The sequence below is a fragment of the Bacillus rossius genome (assembly GCF_032445375.1).
Source record: "Bacillus rossius redtenbacheri isolate Brsri chromosome 4 unlocalized genomic scaffold, Brsri_v3 Brsri_v3_scf4_1, whole genome shotgun sequence".
Lineage (NCBI taxonomy): Eukaryota > Metazoa > Arthropoda > Insecta > Phasmatodea > Bacillidae > Bacillus > Bacillus rossius.
Genome location: NW_026962010.1, coordinates 23563982 through 23584443, shown reverse-complemented (window position 1 = coordinate 23584443; position 20462 = coordinate 23563982). Strand labels below are relative to the sequence as shown.

The 20462-nt window shown below is 34.2% G+C and overlaps 2 protein-coding genes across 2 annotated transcripts in view; one reads left to right on the top strand and one right to left on the bottom strand.

Annotated features, from left to right (window-relative positions):
• The window catches only part of LOC134541488 (sodium channel protein 60E-like), a 219708-nt gene that overhangs the window by 62727 nt on the left and 136519 nt on the right, over positions 1 to 20462 (top strand). The window lies entirely within an intron of this gene.
• Positions 4721 to 17067, bottom strand: LOC134541487 (uncharacterized). Its single transcript, XM_063384979.1, has 3 exons — positions 16429 to 17067; positions 9565 to 9714; positions 4721 to 6340 (listed from the first exon to the last, which is right to left on the bottom strand). Exon 3 carries the CDS (start codon positions 5942 to 5944, stop codon positions 4778 to 4780), a length of 1167 nt encoding a protein of 388 aa, XP_063241049.1. The 5' UTR covers positions 5945 to 6340; positions 9565 to 9714; positions 16429 to 17067; the 3' UTR covers positions 4721 to 4777.

The following is a 20462-nucleotide window of genomic DNA, read 5'->3' as shown; positions in this document are numbered from 1 at the left end:
AATCAGTGGCCAGGCACATCCGGTCGGTGGCCAACCACATCCAGTCGGCTGTCTAGGATAGTCAGATAGGTTGGCCAGACCCGCACGTCCAGCCGCTTGTACAGGTTAACACGTCAATTTGGTCACGAGATAAGCCTAGTCGATAGGCAGGCATGTATATTCAGGGTCCAGAAATGCGCGATAGGCATATTCAGTTTGTGGCCAAACATATCCAGTCAACGGGTAGGCATGTACAGTCAGTCACCATGTACGACCAGTTGTTGGCTAGACACGCCCAGTTAGTGGTCAGGCACATCCCATCGGCGGCCAGGCACATCCAGTTGTTGGGTAGGCATTTTCCGTTTGTGGTCAGGCTAACAACGTCCAGTAGGTGGCATGGCACATCCAGTTGGTGGCCAGGCAAATATTCGGTGTTCAGGCACATCCAGTAGGTGGTCAGGCACATCCTTTTATTGGCCAGGCACATCCATTTATTGGCGAGACAATTACAGTTGGTGGCTAGGCACATCCAGTCCGTGGCTGGGAACATCCTGTTGGTGGTTAGGCATTTCCCGTTTGTGTTCGGGCTAGCATGTCCAGTAGGCGGCCAGACACATCCTGTTGGTGACCAGGCAAATATTTGGTGTTCAGGCACATCCTCTTGTTGGCCTGGTACTTACAGTGTTTGGCTAGACAATTAAATTTGTTGGCTAGACACCTCCAGTCTGTGGTCAGGAACAACAAGCAGGTTGGCCAGTCATATGCATTTGGTGGTCAGGCACATACAGTCAGTACGCCGATGGACATTTTAAACATGTAATTTACAATGCGACTCCAAATAAAGAGATCGAAATTTTCACTATTTGAAATACATTTCAAACAGTTCATTTACTGGTCAGGTATACAGACTTAGCATCTCTGAACCAAGAGGTCTAATTTTTTTAATACTTGGAATAACTTTAAAACATGTCATGTAGCATCTCCGAACCACGAGGCATTCTTCGACGATATTTTTTATTGCTTTCAAACAGTTATGTTCTATTTCAAGCAGAAAGTACAAGAGGCTCTGACTGTCAGAAATACAGTATGGAAATAACTTATTACAAGAAAATAGGCCAAATAACTAATCATATTTATGCTTTCTGTAGAACTAAGAATCCCTGAAAAATGCTTCATATTTGCAACAGGACCGATGGTTTTTGATCAAATACATATTCAGTCCTGAGTAAAAACTAGCATACACATATTTAACAAAAAGACACAAATTTGAAAGTACACTCAAAAAAGGAAGCACATTTAACGAAAATCGAACTCAGTAGGATACTATCGGTCAGAAAATACGATAGTATACAGCTCCAACTGTCTTTAGCTCGAACTACTCCACAATTTTTTTGGCTCCAGCTCTCTTTGGCTCTAAATATTTAAGCTCCGACTGTCATTGGCTCAAACTGTCTTTGGCACCAACTGCTCAAACGACATTTGGCTACAAGGTTATATGGCAACGAGACAAAAAGTCTACAAGGCTACGAGGCTATATGGCTAAGAAGCTAAAAGTCTACAAGGCTAAAAGACTACAAAGCTACAAGACTGCAAGGTTACAAATCTACAAGGTGACATGGGTATGAAGCTACAAGTCTAAGAGGCTACCGCATTACAAGGCTACGATACTACAATGCTTCAACTGGCTACGAGGCTTCATAGCTAGAAGGCTACGTGGCTTAATCGAACTATCCTGGGACAGCAAATACCGAAAGAGATAATCATGGCGTATATTTAAACAACTATACCTAACAGAGTAACAACTTAATTATATGTAACAATGTCACTTAAAAAAAAAACATGTCCCTCTTAAGTCTCGGCCTATTATACGGTGATTATTTTCAGTGAGGTTATGAAAGGTATCTCCTGCACGAAGGCGCGCTTGGACGAGAGCCGCGACGGTACACATCAAGGGATCCCACCGGCCCCTGCTTTGTTATCTGCTTTCTTATCACATGCGAGGGGACCACCTGGGACTGGTCTCCTTTGTGTCTGTGAGTCATCGATAGATGAGTGATGGCCAGGCGCATCACAATATTTCAGTCATTAGCTGGTATGATCATAGTTCTACCACATTTCCTGTTGCACCATTGAGATGTAGGCGCTGAGCGAAGATCACTGAGAACTTTGGTGTGAACCGACTCTCGGGTGGGTTCGAGGCATTGATCTGGGATCGACACCGCGCCAGCAGATATGCCTGGGATTTTCGTGGACTATATGCATGTAAATTTAATCAGAAGTAATGATTGGAGTATTATTTAAAAAAAAAATGCTGATTACATATAACACACGTTTCAAAGAGTTAACTTATTCTACTGCTACAATCTCTTGTTACGCGAAATAAACATATTTTAAATTTATGATATTCTTGTTATTTAAATTAAATTTTTTAATGTTTAATTTTGTCATGTTAAATTTCACAAATAAAAAATATGATACATATTAAATAAAATCAGTATTTTTTAAATCAAAAACTATTCACATTTCCGGTGGTTTATTATGTTAATAACTTTTAACTTCCAGTGTGTGTTTTCAGTTGTGTTTAAAATTCAAAAGATAAGGCAGCAGAAATATCTGTTCTGCTCTATTGTAGTAATCGCATCAACCATTTGTACAATCAATTGTAGCACTCATGTCGTTCCAGCCCACTAATGGATTTCACCTAACATTTCTCCGACACTGCCGCTACTTGTTGTAGTAGACCGGAAATGTATGAAATATATATAGTCCCAGTTTATGTTGGCACAACATTTAGAAGCATTATCTCAAATCATTATTTGGCTAAGATCATGCGACCGCAGATCGAAGAGCGGAATGGTTCAACTGGTCATTAGTCACCTGACGTATTTTATATTTTATAGACAAGGTGGGCCTTACGCGATGAAAGACCCGTATTTATTTATAAAGTATGTACATGCGTATAATATATAAACAATCGCCAACACCATTACAAAGTGTAAGTGGTTATGGGTTCAAAGTATCTTCAAAGATGGTTCCCAAATGGGCGGTGTTCAAAGATCTACGTTCATGGAATGTTTCTTGCAAATGGGAAGATTAATTTAAGATTTTTTTTGGACATGCACAATTGCTGTTTACACCGTCTGTCATAAGAAACCTCAATAACGTACAAAAAGATGAATATACAAATCAGATGAATGTGCAAACACATAGAAAGTAAGCCAAAAACAGTCCCTTTATTCATTACACATCGTCACCACTTACATTGAACAGAAGTAGGAATGACCTGCTTTCTATGTGTTAGCACATGCATTTTTTTATATTCATCTTTTTTGTACGTTATTGAGGTTTCTTATGACATACGGTGTAACAAACAATTGCGTATGACCACAAAAACAACTTAAACTTTACATAGTTAATTTATCGCAAACCTCATTTCTGTCTTCTACCTTCTGACATTTAGCTTCTAACTGTTGTGACCATGCTCTTCAGCTGAAGAAACTAAGGATAGGAAAGATGTTACTGTGCTATTATCGTTACAGGTAGACTATTATCACCACCGCCAAGCCCTATGAAAGTACCGCCCCTCCCATTAGCATGCTAATGAACAGCATAAGCCGCTTTGTTGGATGCGTCCTTATCCCAACAGTCCTGCTCAAGCCTTGTTATCCAGTAGAATACAATCAAGCGCATGCGAGTGATCTCACCCCACCCCTCAGGTTACTCGTCGTCAGGGAGGGGGTGGCTTATGACGTCACCCATTTGCACCATGTTATTTCATCGTTCTCTCACCAGAAAACCGTTAGAGAAAATTCATGGAGTTAATTTGTTAGATAACTTTCAATCAACAAGATTTGTTAAGTATCTATAAATTCTAGCATAGGTATTAATAATCCTAAAATACATTAAATGATAAAGGCTCACAATAGTAGTCATCATAATGACCCCAGTAGGCATATGAGTAAATTATATGTGGCTTACCAGTTTGCAAATATAAAAACTAAGTTTTTGATGCTAACATTTTATACTAAATTTGTTATTTTTTATGAAGTGTGGTTGTTACGAAAAGTAGTTGCTAGAAAAAATAAATATATCGTTCCAACGTAAGACAATGTGCTCTTGAACAAAGGTATGTTCTTGCCACATTTATTAAAGTATTACAATTTTAATGTAGTTTTAGCATTTTTCTAAGTGCATTTAAACAATTTTTTTGCCGAAACAAAACCTTTTTTTTGATCTGGATTTTTTCAACAACAAAAATTAAAGGTTTTTAGCATAATTTTTGTTTGTGGTGTAATGTATATCAAAGACGAAGACTGTTAAAAGTGTCTGCACACATACACATACGCAGACAAGTAACGAAGCTCTTACATGTACGCACGCATACAGTTTGACAGTTCTAAAATTATTCTTTTTAAATAAAAAATTCTTCAAGCAATGACGATAAAACGATAAAAATATGTAGTCTTTTTTTATTTTTAAGGAAATTATGTAAAATGTTGTTGGGAGATTCAACAACAGATTAATAAATCACATTTTAAAATGGTGTCATGTTTATAAAAGTAAATTTTTTAATGCTGTCTTACATGAGCCAAATTAACATTTGTAAAATTAGATTTAAAAACTCCAAACAAAGTTTTATAACTGTAGTTGTAAAATATATTTTACTAATTTATTTTATTATTCCTTAGTGACAAATCCCTTTAAATAAGTTTTTTAAAAAATTCAAAATATATTTTCATCGAGTAAAAGAGTTCAACTTCACACATGGAAAAATTATATTAATTTAAAAATGTTTAATTCAGTCGCTTTCGTCAATTTCACTTACGTCACTTTCAATTTCATCATTGGTGCTATTGCTTTCATCGCTTGATGACCTTTCATTTTGTTTCTCTTCACTTGAGTCGCTGTCTTCACTGGACTCTTTTATTTCTTGGCTAGCTGAACTTACTTTGCCTACATTCATTCCATGCTTAAATTTTTCGTTGATATTAAAGATTTTTCTATTCTCTTCAATGGAGGATAATAACTCTTCTTCAGATTCTTCACTTTGTGTGCTGGCATTTTTAATGGTGTTTATTTTCATATTTTTTACAGAACTTTTACTTTCGTTCGGTATTTCCAGTTCTGCTTCACCCATCCGTCTTAATTTTTTAGCTTTAGTACTTCCTTCACTTAAGACTCCTTGCTGATAACTATCTTTGGTGGATTGATAAAGACCGGAGTTGTTTTGGTTAATATTATGAGATAAAGAAACATTACCTGTTTTCGAAGTTGATGGTTTTAAATCTGTGTTTTCGAATAAAAATAGATTTCGAAGGCTAATGAAGTTTCTGGTAATAAAACTAACCATTCTCTCTAAGTAATTAATAGTTGTTGTGTTTGAATTTTTCATCCAGGGTTTATATTCAATTTTCATATAAGTTGAAGATAGTATTTCATTCTTCGTTCTTAACTTTGAATTCTCTGTTACTAAAAATGATGTATTGTTTCTCTCACTTAAACTAGGAATTTTTGATTCCTTGTGATCAGAATTTTGATTCTGTACAGTAAATACCTTATTTGTTTCAAGTGAACTCTTTCTTATTGATAATTTAAGCGGTATTGATGTAGTGTGAGGCGTTTTCATTGACTCTAGTGAAGCATTTTGGCCGACATTATTATTTTCAAAAGTTTCCGGTTTCATTACTTGAGCATTATCTTTATAGTTACTACTTTCTGATAAAAAATATGGTATTTTTACTGCATTAGAAACAATTTTCTGAGATTGGGCACTGACGCCTGATTTTTTTGCGATATTGGTGTGATCTTCTGGGGTTAATTTATCAGAACTCGTAACGGGTAAATTTTCTGTAATATATTCGGCTTTAGATAGGACATAGGACTCTGTAGGTGACTTAAAAACCAATTCTTTATTATTTACATTTGACATGTGACTGTGAAACTGCTTGTATAATTTTCTGTGCATAACAGCTTGAATAGTCGTAGATTTTGTAGGAGAATATTCTGTTGTTATTGCATTAGTAGGCGATATTCTAGAATGAATAGTTCTGTTATACAACTTCAGGTGTGGAATATCTGCTATGAATGTCCTTCTATCATCTACTGAAACTGTAGCTAGAGGTTCTAATCCATGTTCTGTCAGTGAAAGTGTTGGTGCTTTAGACACTGAGGTTGATGAATATTTGTCAGATAACTTGTCTTCCAGTTTCACTGGAGATACATCGGCCGACTGAACAGATTTTCTGTGATGCTTAATAGATGCCTTTGTCGTATCGGTAAACTGCCCAGTATTTCCAATTCCTGAAGAAATAAAGGCTGCATTGTTTCTAAGCAGATCCTCGGGAGATTCACCCTGTGAGTTCTGTGAATAAAAAAACTGATCGGTTACATTCACTTTAGTAGTATGAACTGATGACTTATAAAAGGTAAACTTATATTTGGGTGTATAAATTGTAGCATGTCTATGGGAGCTATCTGTACAATGATATGTGTAATCCGCATGTAAATTACTTTTTTGACTAGCAAACCCCAATTTGAAAAACCTTATCGAAGGCTTTGACGTGGAAGAAGACATTAAATGAGTATTGGAGCGTGGAGTTGTTGTAACAGGAAAGGTGGAGAAACCACTACTGATATAAGATGAAGCTGCAGGGAACTGGAAATTTTTTCCCTGATTTTTAAGAGGAGTTAAGTATACAGAGCCAACATCAAATTGTTTGAATGGTGAAGAATGTTTAGAATTCGCTTTCTTCATATTAGTGTGCTTATGAGGATTTAAATATTGAATCTGTACAGGGCTAATAGGAAACTGGTTAAGCATGGTGGCTTCGGACAAGAATTTAGAGTGTAACATGTGTGGAGTAACTAAATCTACGACACCAGTACCAAGTAGATGCAGATGTGTTGTATTGTAAACATTTGCGTGTGTCAATTTAGGAGTTGAAATGTTTCCAGAATCTGAAGAATTTCCTATACTATGTGTGGTTGTGGACTTTACCGATGAATGTATATTGCTTTCATTAAGCATATTATAGTTATTATTTTTTACCAATCGTTTATAAGGCATCGTTATCAAATAGTCTGATATGTTAACAGATTTTCCGGGCCCAATAGCCTTATGCTTACGAAGAAATGGCGCGACTGTAAACGATGAATTGGGAGTGTCTTGGGTATCCAAGTTAAAAATTAGATTTTTAGAATTTTTTGGAGGATTTAAAGGTTGGAAGTGAAGTTTATCTGTGAGGTCAGCCTCAAGTTGTATACTACGAGTAATTTGTGATTCAATGGGTGAAAAAGATGTGTTTTGGTTCCATAGTTTTGTAGGACTTTTGTCGGTGATATATATCGTTGACATGGTATGTGCGTAAGATGAACTTTTGGCATTCATGTTTGAAGATATATCTGCTGTCGATATCTCTGAAATTGGTGTTGATTTATTTGGCATATCTGAAAGACTTTGGAAAAATTTACTTATGGGATCCATCCCAATCTTACTTGTATCTCTTGATTTATTAAGTGATATTTGGGAATATCGTTTTTGAGAAGACAATATGATGGAGCTTACAGTAAAATCAGTAGTATTAGGTGTCCCTGAATGAACGGGGAATGTAAAGTTATTATTTATTCCTATGTTTACAGAAACATTGGTTGAGTATTTTGGGTGATATTCTTTAGCATTTGTAAGTAATTCTGAAGAGCTTCGATTAAAAATATTACCTAGACTAACATTTGTTTTACTACAATTATGTTTTACTAATTGAACTGGTAAATCTGAATATTTTTCAGTTAATAATATGAAAGAAATATTATATAAACGATTAGAGAGATTTTTTGAAGGCTGAGCATTCAAGTATAAAAAGCTAGGAGTATCAAAGTAGACTGTATCATTTGTAGTCAGATTTTGTGCAAATTCTGTGGCCTGAAAAGGCGATTCTGAATAACGTTTTGCGCTGATATTTGTAGGAATTTCACCAAACATATAAGAGGTTTTTTGATTTGATATTGACGACAAAAGTGGTGAATCATATTTTTTAAATATTTTACTATACAAATTTTCGCTGTAGTTTCTGAAATGTTCATATTGATTACTTGACGGTGTATTTACGGTAAAACTAATTTGATCATTGCTATACGAAATACTAGAGCGATTTATGTTTACCTCTGATAATGGGGTTGAGATTTTCGATAAGTAGTTAAGTTTTGCTTTTGTATTTTCGTCATGTACAACATTTACAGATTTTATTGTAGACGGGTCTGTAGGTAAATCCAAAAAAATTTGTGTGGTGTTTAGTTGATCTTTTTGAAACTTCTCGTCATGTTCGTGTATTTTATATTGAGCTACTGTGTCTATAGACCATGAAATAATTTTTGAATAAGTTGATTTTGTAGTAGATAAATTACTTTTATTTTGACCTCTTTCATAATTGCTATGTTCAGATATACCTACTGAATTATATGGAACTACTGTACTTGAAAAGTAAAAGGGCTGATTTTGTGAGTTACTGCTAAATATTTCTTTGTAAAATGCATAACTTATATTCTGGTTAGTAATAACTTCATTTGCTTTATTACTTACATGAGTGATATCTGAACTTTTATTGTTGTTCGTACGAAATGTAGAAAGAATGTTTGTTTCCTTAGAAAAAGGTTTCCAAGAAAACTCGTTTCCCATATTCATATTATTTGTAGAAGTTTCAGTTGACGTATAATCGTTGGGCTCTTGAGTGTTACTTTTTAAGTATTCTGAGTTATAAAGACTTCTTTCAGACAGACTAAAATTTTCTTTTACTGACAAATTTATAAAATTTTCAGAACTCTGATTAACTGAGTGTTGGGTTTTCGAAACCAAGGTGTAATTTTGCGCCTGTTTTGGAATCACATTTGCAGGAATTGTATACATCTGATTAAATGATTTTGTAAGTACTGTGTTTCGAGCTTCATTCATATATTGTATGCTCGATTGTGTGGAGATTTGTTCGATATGGCGAAATTTTTCATAATTAAGTTGTGAATTGGAAACATTTGACAATTTTAATGATACATTAAACAGTGTTGTAGATAATTTTCGTGAGAAATTGTTTAAAGCTTGAGAGGAAATATAGTTTATTGGTGCATCAGTAGTGTCAGTATCTATATAATCAAAATCCTTACTAATTTTGTATGTAGATTCTTTTATAATTTTTTGTACATCTAAATTTGATGATTCAATAGCATATTTTAAGTCGCCAAGAATGACTAATGGCTCTTTTGTGGACACGAAACTAGTGAACTCTGAAGATAAGTTTAAACTAATATTATGTGTCAAATACCCTCCATCAACTAAGGAAGTAAAGTGGTTTGGCCTGTACTGAAATGAATTAACAGAAATTTTCCTTTTAGTTGCATTATCTGTTGAACTGTGGTCCAAATATTGCTCTGTAACCTTAGAAAATGGTGGTTCAGAAGAATTTGGCTTCAGGAACACGCCCGCTGCCGTATATTTCTTAACTGTGGACGGATGACAGCCGGTAGACGTTAGTTTGACGCAGGTTTGAGCATCTGAAGAAAAGACAAGACCCAGCGGGCATGTCTTGACTTCCGGCTCACCCTCGCTACAGTTGTAGAAGATAGAGCAGTCGTCCGTGTCGGGAAACAGCGTGGAAGTTGAAGACATCTGCTGTGTACTCGGACATGACTTCGCTGGAGAGGCGAAGGCCGTGTCCACGGTGAGAACCACGAAGAAAGTTAATGCACGGCCTTAAACAAAACAAGTACAAAAAAGTCTTATCATAACAAGTAAGTAATCGATGATTATATCTGATTACATATAAAACTTCGAAATTGCAACGTAACTATTTCACTTATTTATTGGATATAAGCTGAAAAACTTATGAACCAAACCAAGATTTGAGTGTCATTTGCCTTAAGTATTTTCTTCTTTATACAAACACGTATTTACTTTTTTTTGCAATTGATAAAATATCTTTAAAGTTTAATTTAAAATGTTTTAAATGAAACGTTCCTTGCGTGTTAAATTCCTAAACTGTCTCAATTTCTTATCCCTTATACTTGCATTTATACAGAAAAAAACTAAGTACATACAAACAAAACCTGACTTCAAATTTCCTTAACACAAATAAAGTGTTCCTATTTATTCTTACAGCATTATTAATTGTGAAGTATTATTCACTGAAACATTTATAGTCAAATTATTTGATTGGCGTACAATATAACACACATTATTATTGCGAGCCAAAGTGATAAATGACTCATCATAAGCACATTAAAAAAATTAATCAAAGCTATAAATTATGAGAAAATATATATTTTATGAGCTCTTAAATACAAATGCATAAATTTTTTAACATTCACGAACAATTCAATGCTAGGCTCACAAGTGTTTATCGGTAACAAAAATTAATCAATGAAAATAATTTTGCTGATTAAAGCCAAGTTAAAATTGGCACAACGTTAACAATATACGTGGAATAAAGGAGTTGATATGAATAAGAATAAGAACCATTTAAAACTGGGTACAAAAGTTATTATAAGCTATGTATTGCCTAAGCATGAAAAAGTTTATTTTGGAATATTAAAAAAATTATGAATGCAGTATTGAGTTTTGAACTCGGGCACTTGTGTATACCAAGCTCTATATTTCGATAGAGTGTCGATTAGCTCTAATTGCTAGTGTAAAACAATCTTATATTGGCATTTATTACAGTTTTATTTTGATGTGTTAGTAGTATTTGTTCATTATGTCACTGACAGGTGGGTATATCGGAAGGTGAAAGCTGTTACCGAATCGGTGTATTAGTTAGTTGATGGTGCCAAAATTTTACATTAATATGCGTGTTTTTATTTTGAAACAAGGTTGGTGTGTTGGTAACTTTCTTCGAGGAGAGAGTATGTTTAGCTGGGTTGCGAGTGGACAGGTGAGAATCTTTCTCGCGAACAGGGGGAGCATGTGTTGGGTCATTCCTCTTGCTCCCTTGTTGCACAAATGAAGGGGGACGGTTCTGATGAGGAGCTTTGTGAGCCCCGAGTTTCATAATATGTTCTTTTGTCGGGTAAATGTAATGGATGGCTCCTCTGTAAGTTAGGTGCGAGGATTATTTGGGACTCGTCTATGAGGTGGTCCATAATATTTTCCTAAGGAACGAAGATTAAGGAGGCCGGACTTTGATGCATGCCTCGAATGGGTGCGGGGTTAGGGAACATTCACCTGCAGAGGGGAGTCATGCCAGTGAAACTCAGTGTTAATTGTAAGCTGCCTCTTCGTGGGAGATGGTTGGTCGGTCGTGGTATTTTCAGCTATTTGTTATTCAATACTGGGCGGACATAGTACGGAGAGTGTTACATGAATTTTATAGTATTGGGATTAGGTAGATCGTGGATATTTTTTTTGCGATTGTGGAATTGTTTTGAGGTAAATTTTTCCATTTATCAGATTTTTTTCATCTGTTTTATGGGTTTTCTGCGTTAATTTTTATGCTCATGTCGATTAAGGTAAAAGGAAGTGCTGAATTTGTTTATGCTATGTCGGTCCCTCGAGCTTTGTGCGCTCATTTCAGGTGCCAAGTATCGCGGGACAGAACATTTATTGAGGAAAGGAAGCTTTCTTTTTGCTTTGCATGCTTTCGAAGGGCATAACTACTGTTTATTTTAGCCTATACTGAACCCGCAAAGGATTGGTTTATCAAACAATGTGTAGTAGTGGAAATAAGGGGTGACTTGCATGATGAAATGGATATTAAAATTTTTGCAGAGTTAAAAACTAATAAGTATTTTTTTATGTTTGGATGTAGTTGTTTTTCATTAAATACTCTTTGAAATTTATAACTTATCGATAAGGTTTGAATGGGAAAATATGTGCAGTTATTCGCAAAGCAATTGTTAAATTTAATATTGGGAAATATGCATATGCAATATTCAACTTATTATTATGCGACTGCATAAATACACACGCATTTCTTTATTAAATTCGTTTTTCAATGTTTACTTAAATATTTTGATGATTTTCCAAAAAAAAAAAAAACTTTTGCAGAATTATGTATATACGAAGTAATGTCCATAAATGATTCATTCGCAATTCATAAGAATTAAATAAAAGGTAAAATATTATTTTCTGATAATAACATATATCCGGGTTACCTAGCCCACAGCTTTCTAAATTTCCTTATATGTTAGGGGAAAATTTTCTTTCTTCTATTGGCATTACTAGGGTCTGACTCCTTCCAGGGCAATGCCAACTTTTATTATAACATTCAGGTAGCAGGTGTCATGGTCACAAGTTGGATCACCAGATATTCAATGCCTTGCAACATGAAAAACAGATTCATAACTGTGCAACAGTATGTACTATGAGTAATTTATAATTAAACTAAAAAAAATTTCAATCATTCTGATGTTGAAGTAAAGTACTTTAAAGGGTTTTTAGAACATCTTCCCACAATTTATATCGGTAGTTAGTTAGTGAGTATGTACTTACTTAAAAAGTGAAATCCTTTTTTTTTGTTCCAGATTATAATTAGGAATTATATTAAAAAATCTAACAAGGTGCGAATGGGGTCAGTACTCAAGAGAATCTTTGGACAGAGCCATAGAAGATATTAAGAATGGTAATTTTTCCGTAAAAAGAGCATCGGAACTGTATGGCATCCCAAGACGTAGCTTGTGGCACCATGCAAGTGTAACTTGTGGAATTTTCGGAAAAGCAGCCCAATGGTGGTACAGGAGAAGGTAAACTAGCTTTACCATTAGAGAGAAGTTTGGCTGATTGTTTAAAAATGCCAGAAAAGTGGGGCTATGGTTTGAGCAAAGGAGAGGTATGTAGTGCATATATATGCTAATGCCAATTATCTTAAAACTAGATTAAAAAATGGTAGACCTGGAGATGAAATGTCTGTCAGATTTAGGGAGAGGCACAAACAGTCCATAAAGAAGCCTCGGGAAATAGAGTATGTAAAAGCAGCTCAATCGTATCCACAAAATGTGTACGTTTTTTGATGTAGTGGAAAAGCATACCATGATTATGGCCCTTATGGAAAGCCCTACTTCATTTTTAATTGTGATGAAACATCTTTTTATAAAGATCCAAATAAAGAAAAGGTGGTTGGCCATATACGAGCAAAATTTAATATAATGGTAAGTTCAAGAGAGTGAGAAAACACTACAGTTTTATCCTATTGCTCAGCTGCAGTCAACAATTTACTACTTCTCTATGTGTTCAAAGAAGAGCATATTCTCAAATCTTGGATCAATACAGATTCACTCACCGGTCATACTCAGGGCAACTGATGAAAAAAGGATGGATGACTACTATAATATTTGCAAGGTGGTTCAAGAAATGCTTCTTACCAAATATACCTGCAGAGAGGCAAGCTCTGTTAATTTTTGATGGGCATTGGAGCCATATCTCACCAGATTTAATTGCTTTAGCACAAGAGAGTGATGTTTACTTGCTGAAACTTCCAGCCATCACACCTCATGTCCTGCAATCCCTAATGTGGACTTCTTCAAAGGCATTAAAACAGACCGGGACAAATCTCTTTTAAGGTGAAAGCGAAATAACAGCAGGAAATAATATCGAAGTTAGATATTGCTAAGCTTATGAATGAGGTATTTGAGAGGGCCCCAACGTCCAACATAATGATCAGCTTCAAATGTACTGGAATCTATGATGAAAAAAAGAAAGTTTCCAACAGGCATTAGATTAGTGAAAGCATCTTCAGACCAAGTGACCTTGTTAGGTACAAAGAAATTCTTAAACACAGTGAGTTGTGGCAGATACAAGAGGTGAATGGTACTGCAAAACCTGGTCCTTCAAATGGCAACAATGTTGCAAATCAAGCATTGACATCTTTAGAAGTCGTTGCCAGGAGAGAGATGCGAGTGATAAGGATAGTGACGTGATTACAGTCGTAAGAGGTGATTCTACAACCTATCCACGTTTACAGGCCAAAAAGAACTCGTTTGAGGATATTATGCTTTAAATGATAATGGACAAACCAGGGGCTAAGAAATGATCAAGAGTTTGTGTAGGGGCAGAATTGATTACATCACAGGACTATATTTATCAGAAACAGAAAGAAGCCGAAAATAATAAAACAGATGGAAAGGGTGAGGAACTAAAGAAGGAAATAAAGGCTCAGAAAAAAAAATCAAAGTCATAATTTGACAAAATGGGATGAAGTAGAAAAAAATGAAAAAGGAAAAGATGAGCAATTAAATGACGCACAGGAAACATGCAACAAACAGGTACCAAAGAGGCGAGTGGCAAGGAAAAGAAAGAACTCCGTGAGTAGTGTATGTTATAAAGCTTTGGGTAACAATTTCTGTATGCATGTTGACAGTGAGACAGGTCTGATTTACGCATAGAACAATTTGACATGACTCGAAGTGACTTCGCTATCGTGTTTTATGTAGTTGAACAATATCCAGGAAAAGTTATTGAAGTATTACCTGTATGCAAAAAGGGTGTAAATGTTGGAGATGGCCAGAGAAAGAAGATTTATTATGGTGCGATACAGACATCATGAAAGTGATTTCACCACCTATACCTGTTAACAACAGAGGAACATTTTAGCGCGCGGATTGCCCTTTAATTCAGTGATTTTCCTTAAGTGAATTTTTTAATGTACTTATCTTTTAGATAAGTAAGTACATTCATGTATCAATTTTTCATATGTATTTTTACCATTGGTATTATTTTTATTGTCAGGAATTTGTAAAAATATTTTTTTTGTTTATTTTATCTATTCACCGAATTTAAAATTAAATTATTTTTAATTTTGGCACAGTGAAAGTATTTTTTCATTTCAAGATTGTATGCTTTATTTTCTTATCAGATATTATTTTATAAAATACTTTACTGATTAAGAATTAATGCATACATTACACATTCTTTAATCTTTTCTAAAGAGGATTTGGCCGTCTGGATAAAGGGGGTCTAAGTACATGCTTAGCTGGCAATAGGTACAAAAATTGAAAAGTTCAAGGTAAAAATCTAAAAGTTGTAAGAATCAATTATTCTGTGACAAGATAGAGATCCACTTATCTCAAATAAAATAAAGCTGCAGCTAATGGAAAATTAGAGGTGGGAGATCCACTTGCCCCAAAAATGACGAGAACTGAGCTATCATGCAATTAAATTATTATTTTGTTTCAAATTTAAAACCGTCAATTATTGACGAAAACGATATTGAATATTACAGTACAACTCAAGTCGAACGATATGCAATTTTTATGTTCAAATAATACTAAAAATTAACCAATTATGAATTGAATTAAAGAATGGAAAAAAAATGGTATGGCATTCTAAAACTATGGCCCACCTACACCATCTTAACTTATAAATTTTGAAAAATTATTTACATTTCAAGTGGGAATATTAGGAGTAAGTAAGTTTTTTTTTTTTGTTTGATCCACAATCGCCTTCTCCTCTTCACTTAATTTTATCGAAAACTTCCCATGTATTCATGTTAACTCATTCTACATTTTTTTACTTGAAACTAATACATAGGAAAGTTACTATATTTAATATACGTATTTTCTAAAATGTTGACCAAGCCTTTTCAAAAACCTTTTCAAGGCTTCGTTAAGTTTCAAATGTTGAAAATAAAAATATCACTTTATGTTTCGCTCTATTTGGTAACTGTTGTACGAGTTATTCCATATAAAATGTGAAAATTTTATTTATAGTTTAAAAGTACCCATTAAAAATCTCTCAGAAAGTGTGACAAGATTTTTTCTTGCATCGTATGTTTGTAAATTAAACATGTGTGGCTTCTGGCATATTCAAGAATAGGGTTTCCTGGCTTAAAATGATCATGCTAATAAAATGAATCGTTGTATTAAGATCCATACAGCATGTGCGATTTCAAACGTCCAATATGGGTTTACATAGTATCTAAGACATTCGCCAGCACTGATTTACTCTAGTTGTCGTACAAAATCCTTGGCAATCGGGAACAAATATGAATGCATAAATACATGGAGAACAAGGCAGTATCAAATGATATCAAATGTTACATGCTTGGACATGCTGCTCGCATGGACGAACACAGTCGTCGTCGTTTTGTCTATATTATCTGATAAGTTTCATCGCTGTCTTTACCTGAGCGTCGCTGTATAGACCGGAGCTGTTAACTTGTTCTATATTTACTGTAGCTTTTGAAACTCTCTCGTCTTTTTAACAATATTGTGGTTATCTATGCTACCAATTTACTGTTTAAATTAATTTCTGTATTTTTATCTGATATTGACTTGTCTTTCGTGAGTATATGCAAAAATCACTGTTTCCAATCATAATTTTTTTCTCTATGAAAACCAGCTTAAACCAACAAAAGCATATGCCCAAGTTGTAATAAGTCAATCTTTCTCCCTACAAGATTCGTTCAGAGAAAGTCTTAAGTTGAAATTAAAAGGCTCCACATAACAAGGCAGTGGACGGGAAGTCATAAAGCTTACCTGTTGCCACCATATCTCTCACGTGCAGACTAGCACGCTGCCGGTGATAAGGATCGCAGGCAGTGCCTAGAGCGCGGCATGACAAGGAAAGCGAGGCGTCGCTCCGTGGCACGTGAGTGTGACAGCGGCGTCAACAAGTCCCTCCTCTGTTGAGGGCGGGGGCGGAGGTGCTGAATTGAATCCCCTCGGAAAGGGTACCTTTCACACTTTTTGTAGCGGTAGTGTAGCTGGGTAGAAACTGGAAAAGTACCCTTTCCGAGTTCTCAAAATGTTTCGGTTTTAATGCACATATGCACTGGAAAGGTATCCCATCGGAAAGGGTACCTTTCAGGTTTTTCTGTACAATGACACAGCAGAAAATAAACTGGTAAAGTACCCTTTCAAAATTTTTCTCTTTCATAGTCCAATCAATGCCATAACTTAAGAATTAAGAAAGTATTTTTTTTTTTTACATTTCATTTGAAGTAGTTTTGAATCATGTCGTAAGTAACGATTCATAGGATAAAATCATAAGCAATATAAAAAAAATACTTTAAAATATTGTGGACGGTTGGTCGGGTTAGTATAGCTACATTAAAAATACTACGAAATCATGTGACACCTTTCCAGTGCATATTTGCATTAAAACCGAAACATTTTAAGAAATCGAAAAGGGTACCTTTCCAGTTTCTACCCAGCTACGCTACCGCCACCAAAAGTATGAATGGTAACCTTTCCGAGGGGATACAGTTCTATCGTCTCGGCTACGTCACGCGTCACGTGGCCTGGCGCCTGGAGGAGTCTGCACCTGAGCACACACCCCCCCCCCCCCACAACTCCGGCGCTCGGGAACTTCCCCAGTTGGCCGAGACGCGCCGAGAATACATCCTGCCACTCTTCGCCGCGAGCTGCGCATAGCCGCAAGCTTAAACCTCTAGATAGCGGTAACACGGGTGAACGGTAGGCTTGCCATCCTTCTGTTAAGATTTGAAACTGAAGTATCAATTTGTGTTCAAAACACGTTCGTCTATAGTTCTGTACACTATTATAGTGTTTGTATTTAGATACACTGAAGATTAAATAATTTGCATTAATTGAAATCAAATTTTAAAGTAAACAGTTTTCCAGATATTAAATTATAATAAATAAATTTTCGAATTAACCCAAATAATTTTATTAACTGACTTTGAGATGAAAATACAGTCTCCAACAAATTCCGAACCATCCTACGGTCTCTTTAGGAAGTTGTTAAGGTTTGTACGTTCACAAAGTTTAGTACCGTGAAATGGTTTGTAAGCACTGACAGCGTGAATTTTAAAATGTTATATATGTTATACACCAATGGAATTCCATCAAGAAATAACAACTTCCTCATTTATTAATTATAATGTTTTCAATTATTTCCATGCATTTAATATCTATTTTTTTATATCGTGTGTCGTCTGTTTAGTATTAAAATATTAGTTAAAATTTGCTTATTTTCTGTGTTATTTTAATGTATAGAAATAAAACATTTTATGTTATTTATATATTTCGTGATTCTTTGCTTTACAGACATACGTTATAAATATATAACGTATATCTGCAATATATGTTTGTATATATATATATATATATATATATATATATATATATATATATATAGAATCTTCCGAAGAAAATTTCAAATGGAAACAATTATAATCCTTTATGCATTTATGTTTTATAATTTTTTTTCTCAGAACAAGATAACTGGTTTTTGTTAAAATTTTAAACAAAACTGTCTCCTATTTTTTATCTATTGAATAATTATTTACAAAAAATGGAGAAGGTAATTTGTTTGACCAGTGTTGATTGTAGTTACACAAGATAACTTGATTAGAAAATTTTATTCGGAAATATTTTATTAATTTTTAAGGCTATTTAAGTTCCATTTTTATTTTCCTTAGGTACAGAGTCATAGAAAAATTGAAATGATTGGATACATTTTTTTAAAATAATTATTTTGGACATACGCTATCGCTAGTTTTCACTGTATGTCATCGAGACAACACGAAGAACGAAAAAAAAGATAATTCACATATACAAAGAGAATAATTAAAAATCAGCAGAGGTCAGAGAATTCAATGGAAAGAATAAGTCAGAAAATATCACTGCACAGACAACTAAATATTAGGCTGGCAACGACGAAACAGTTGCTAAGAAAAACAGTAAATACAGACAAACAACAGGAAACACCCACAGAGGAACCCAACGATTTTAATAAACAGATAATCTAGACACCACGTTTAAAATACAATGAAAATCAACAATTAAATAAGCCCAAAATTTTTGTTTCAAGCAATCTTATAAATTGCAAGAATCAGTGAAATAACAAATATTGTTTTTTTTTTGTTTTTTTTATTGCACATCTTCTAACTTCTTTTTTTGTGGTTTAGTTAAAATATAATTCTTCACCACCTCTGCGATATATATATAGGTATATATATATATATATATATATATATATATATATATATATATATATATATATATATATAGGTATATATATATATATATATATATATATATATATATATATAAATTAAACTTAATACGAAACTCTTTTAAATTAACATTTGTGCTGAATTTCTGCCGTGCAACTCTATATGATATATATATATATGGTATATTAATAAATATGAATAATTGTCTGTTTGTTGTCCTTTGTGCGTTCCTAAACAATTCAACCCATTGGGATGAAACTTTGCAAACTTGACCTTTGAAACACGAGAAGATCACTGTCTATGTGAGATTTCGATTAAGCCAAAACCTAAAACAGTATTTAAATATTATTGGTGATATTTCGCCAATTCATTGTTAACGCATCGTTCATCCGATCTCAACGAAATTTGGCACACTTGAACTTTGGAACACGAGTAATGTTACTGGCTAGGTAAAACCACGTACATAAGGTGGCGCGTGGAGTTTAAACTTATGTAAGTATTTCATATAGTTTAGTGCAGCTCGTGTGCATTCGGTGTATGAGTGCACGCGCATTACAGGACTGAAATTAATTAAATTTAAAAGACAGATAACGTGAGAGCGATAAAGACATAAAAGATACAGAGATATGGAGATGAAGAGTTAGAGTGAACTGTGGAGATCAAGTGTGGTAGAGAAGTAGACGAAGACAGAGAGTTAGGGAGAGAGACATAGAGGGAGATAGAGCGTGGTAAGGAGAATGAAATATATATATATATATATATATATATATATATAGGTGTATAGAAAGACATATGTAGATAATTTTTTAAGACATTTATAGAAAAAAAACACACATATAAAGAGATATAGAGATATAGGTAGTTATATAGAGGAGAAAGATAGAGAGATAGTGGAAGATATATAGGGATAGAGATAAATAGATATGAGATAGGGCAAGTTATATATAGGGTTATATTTATCTATTGAGAAATATTTTATTTAATATATACATTGAGAGAAAAAGTAAAATAAAGAGATAGAGATAATAGTAAATAAATATGTATCCTGCTACTGGGTTCTGGGTGTAGTGCTGGTGCCAATATACACATCCTGAATTGTGGCGTTACAGCGGCCATCTTGGATGACCTAGAACTTTCCCTTTGATTTTGACCTTGACACTGACGGCCATTTAGGATCCGCCATTTTGTTATCTAGAACATTCCGTCATTTGGTTTTACCTACATCTTGTGACGTCATAGTTGCTCTTTTCGTTACGGCCACCATCTTAATTTTTTTAATTTATTGTCAAATTTTAACAGAAAAAACATTAAAATAAATAAAAAAATATTTTATCACAAATTAAGCTCCCTTCTTGAAATCTAACACCTCACTCTTTAGCGATGCACTTTTAGTTATATCCGCCCTCTTGGATTTCAGAAACAACAAACTTTTCGTTACGCCCACCATCTTGAAAATACAATTTTTTATGCTAGAAAAAGGGCAAAACCATTTCAATTAATAAAAATATAATTAATAAAAAGTTTCAATAAATTATCATTCCGCTATTTTGTATTATTACATCATGGCTGCCATATTTAAAATTCGTAATT

Excerpts from the sequence above, each read along its gene's own strand:
- LOC134541487 (XM_063384979.1), bottom strand. The coding sequence starts at position 5,944 with ATGCACAGAAAATTATACAAGCAGTTTCACAGTCACATGTCAAATGTA.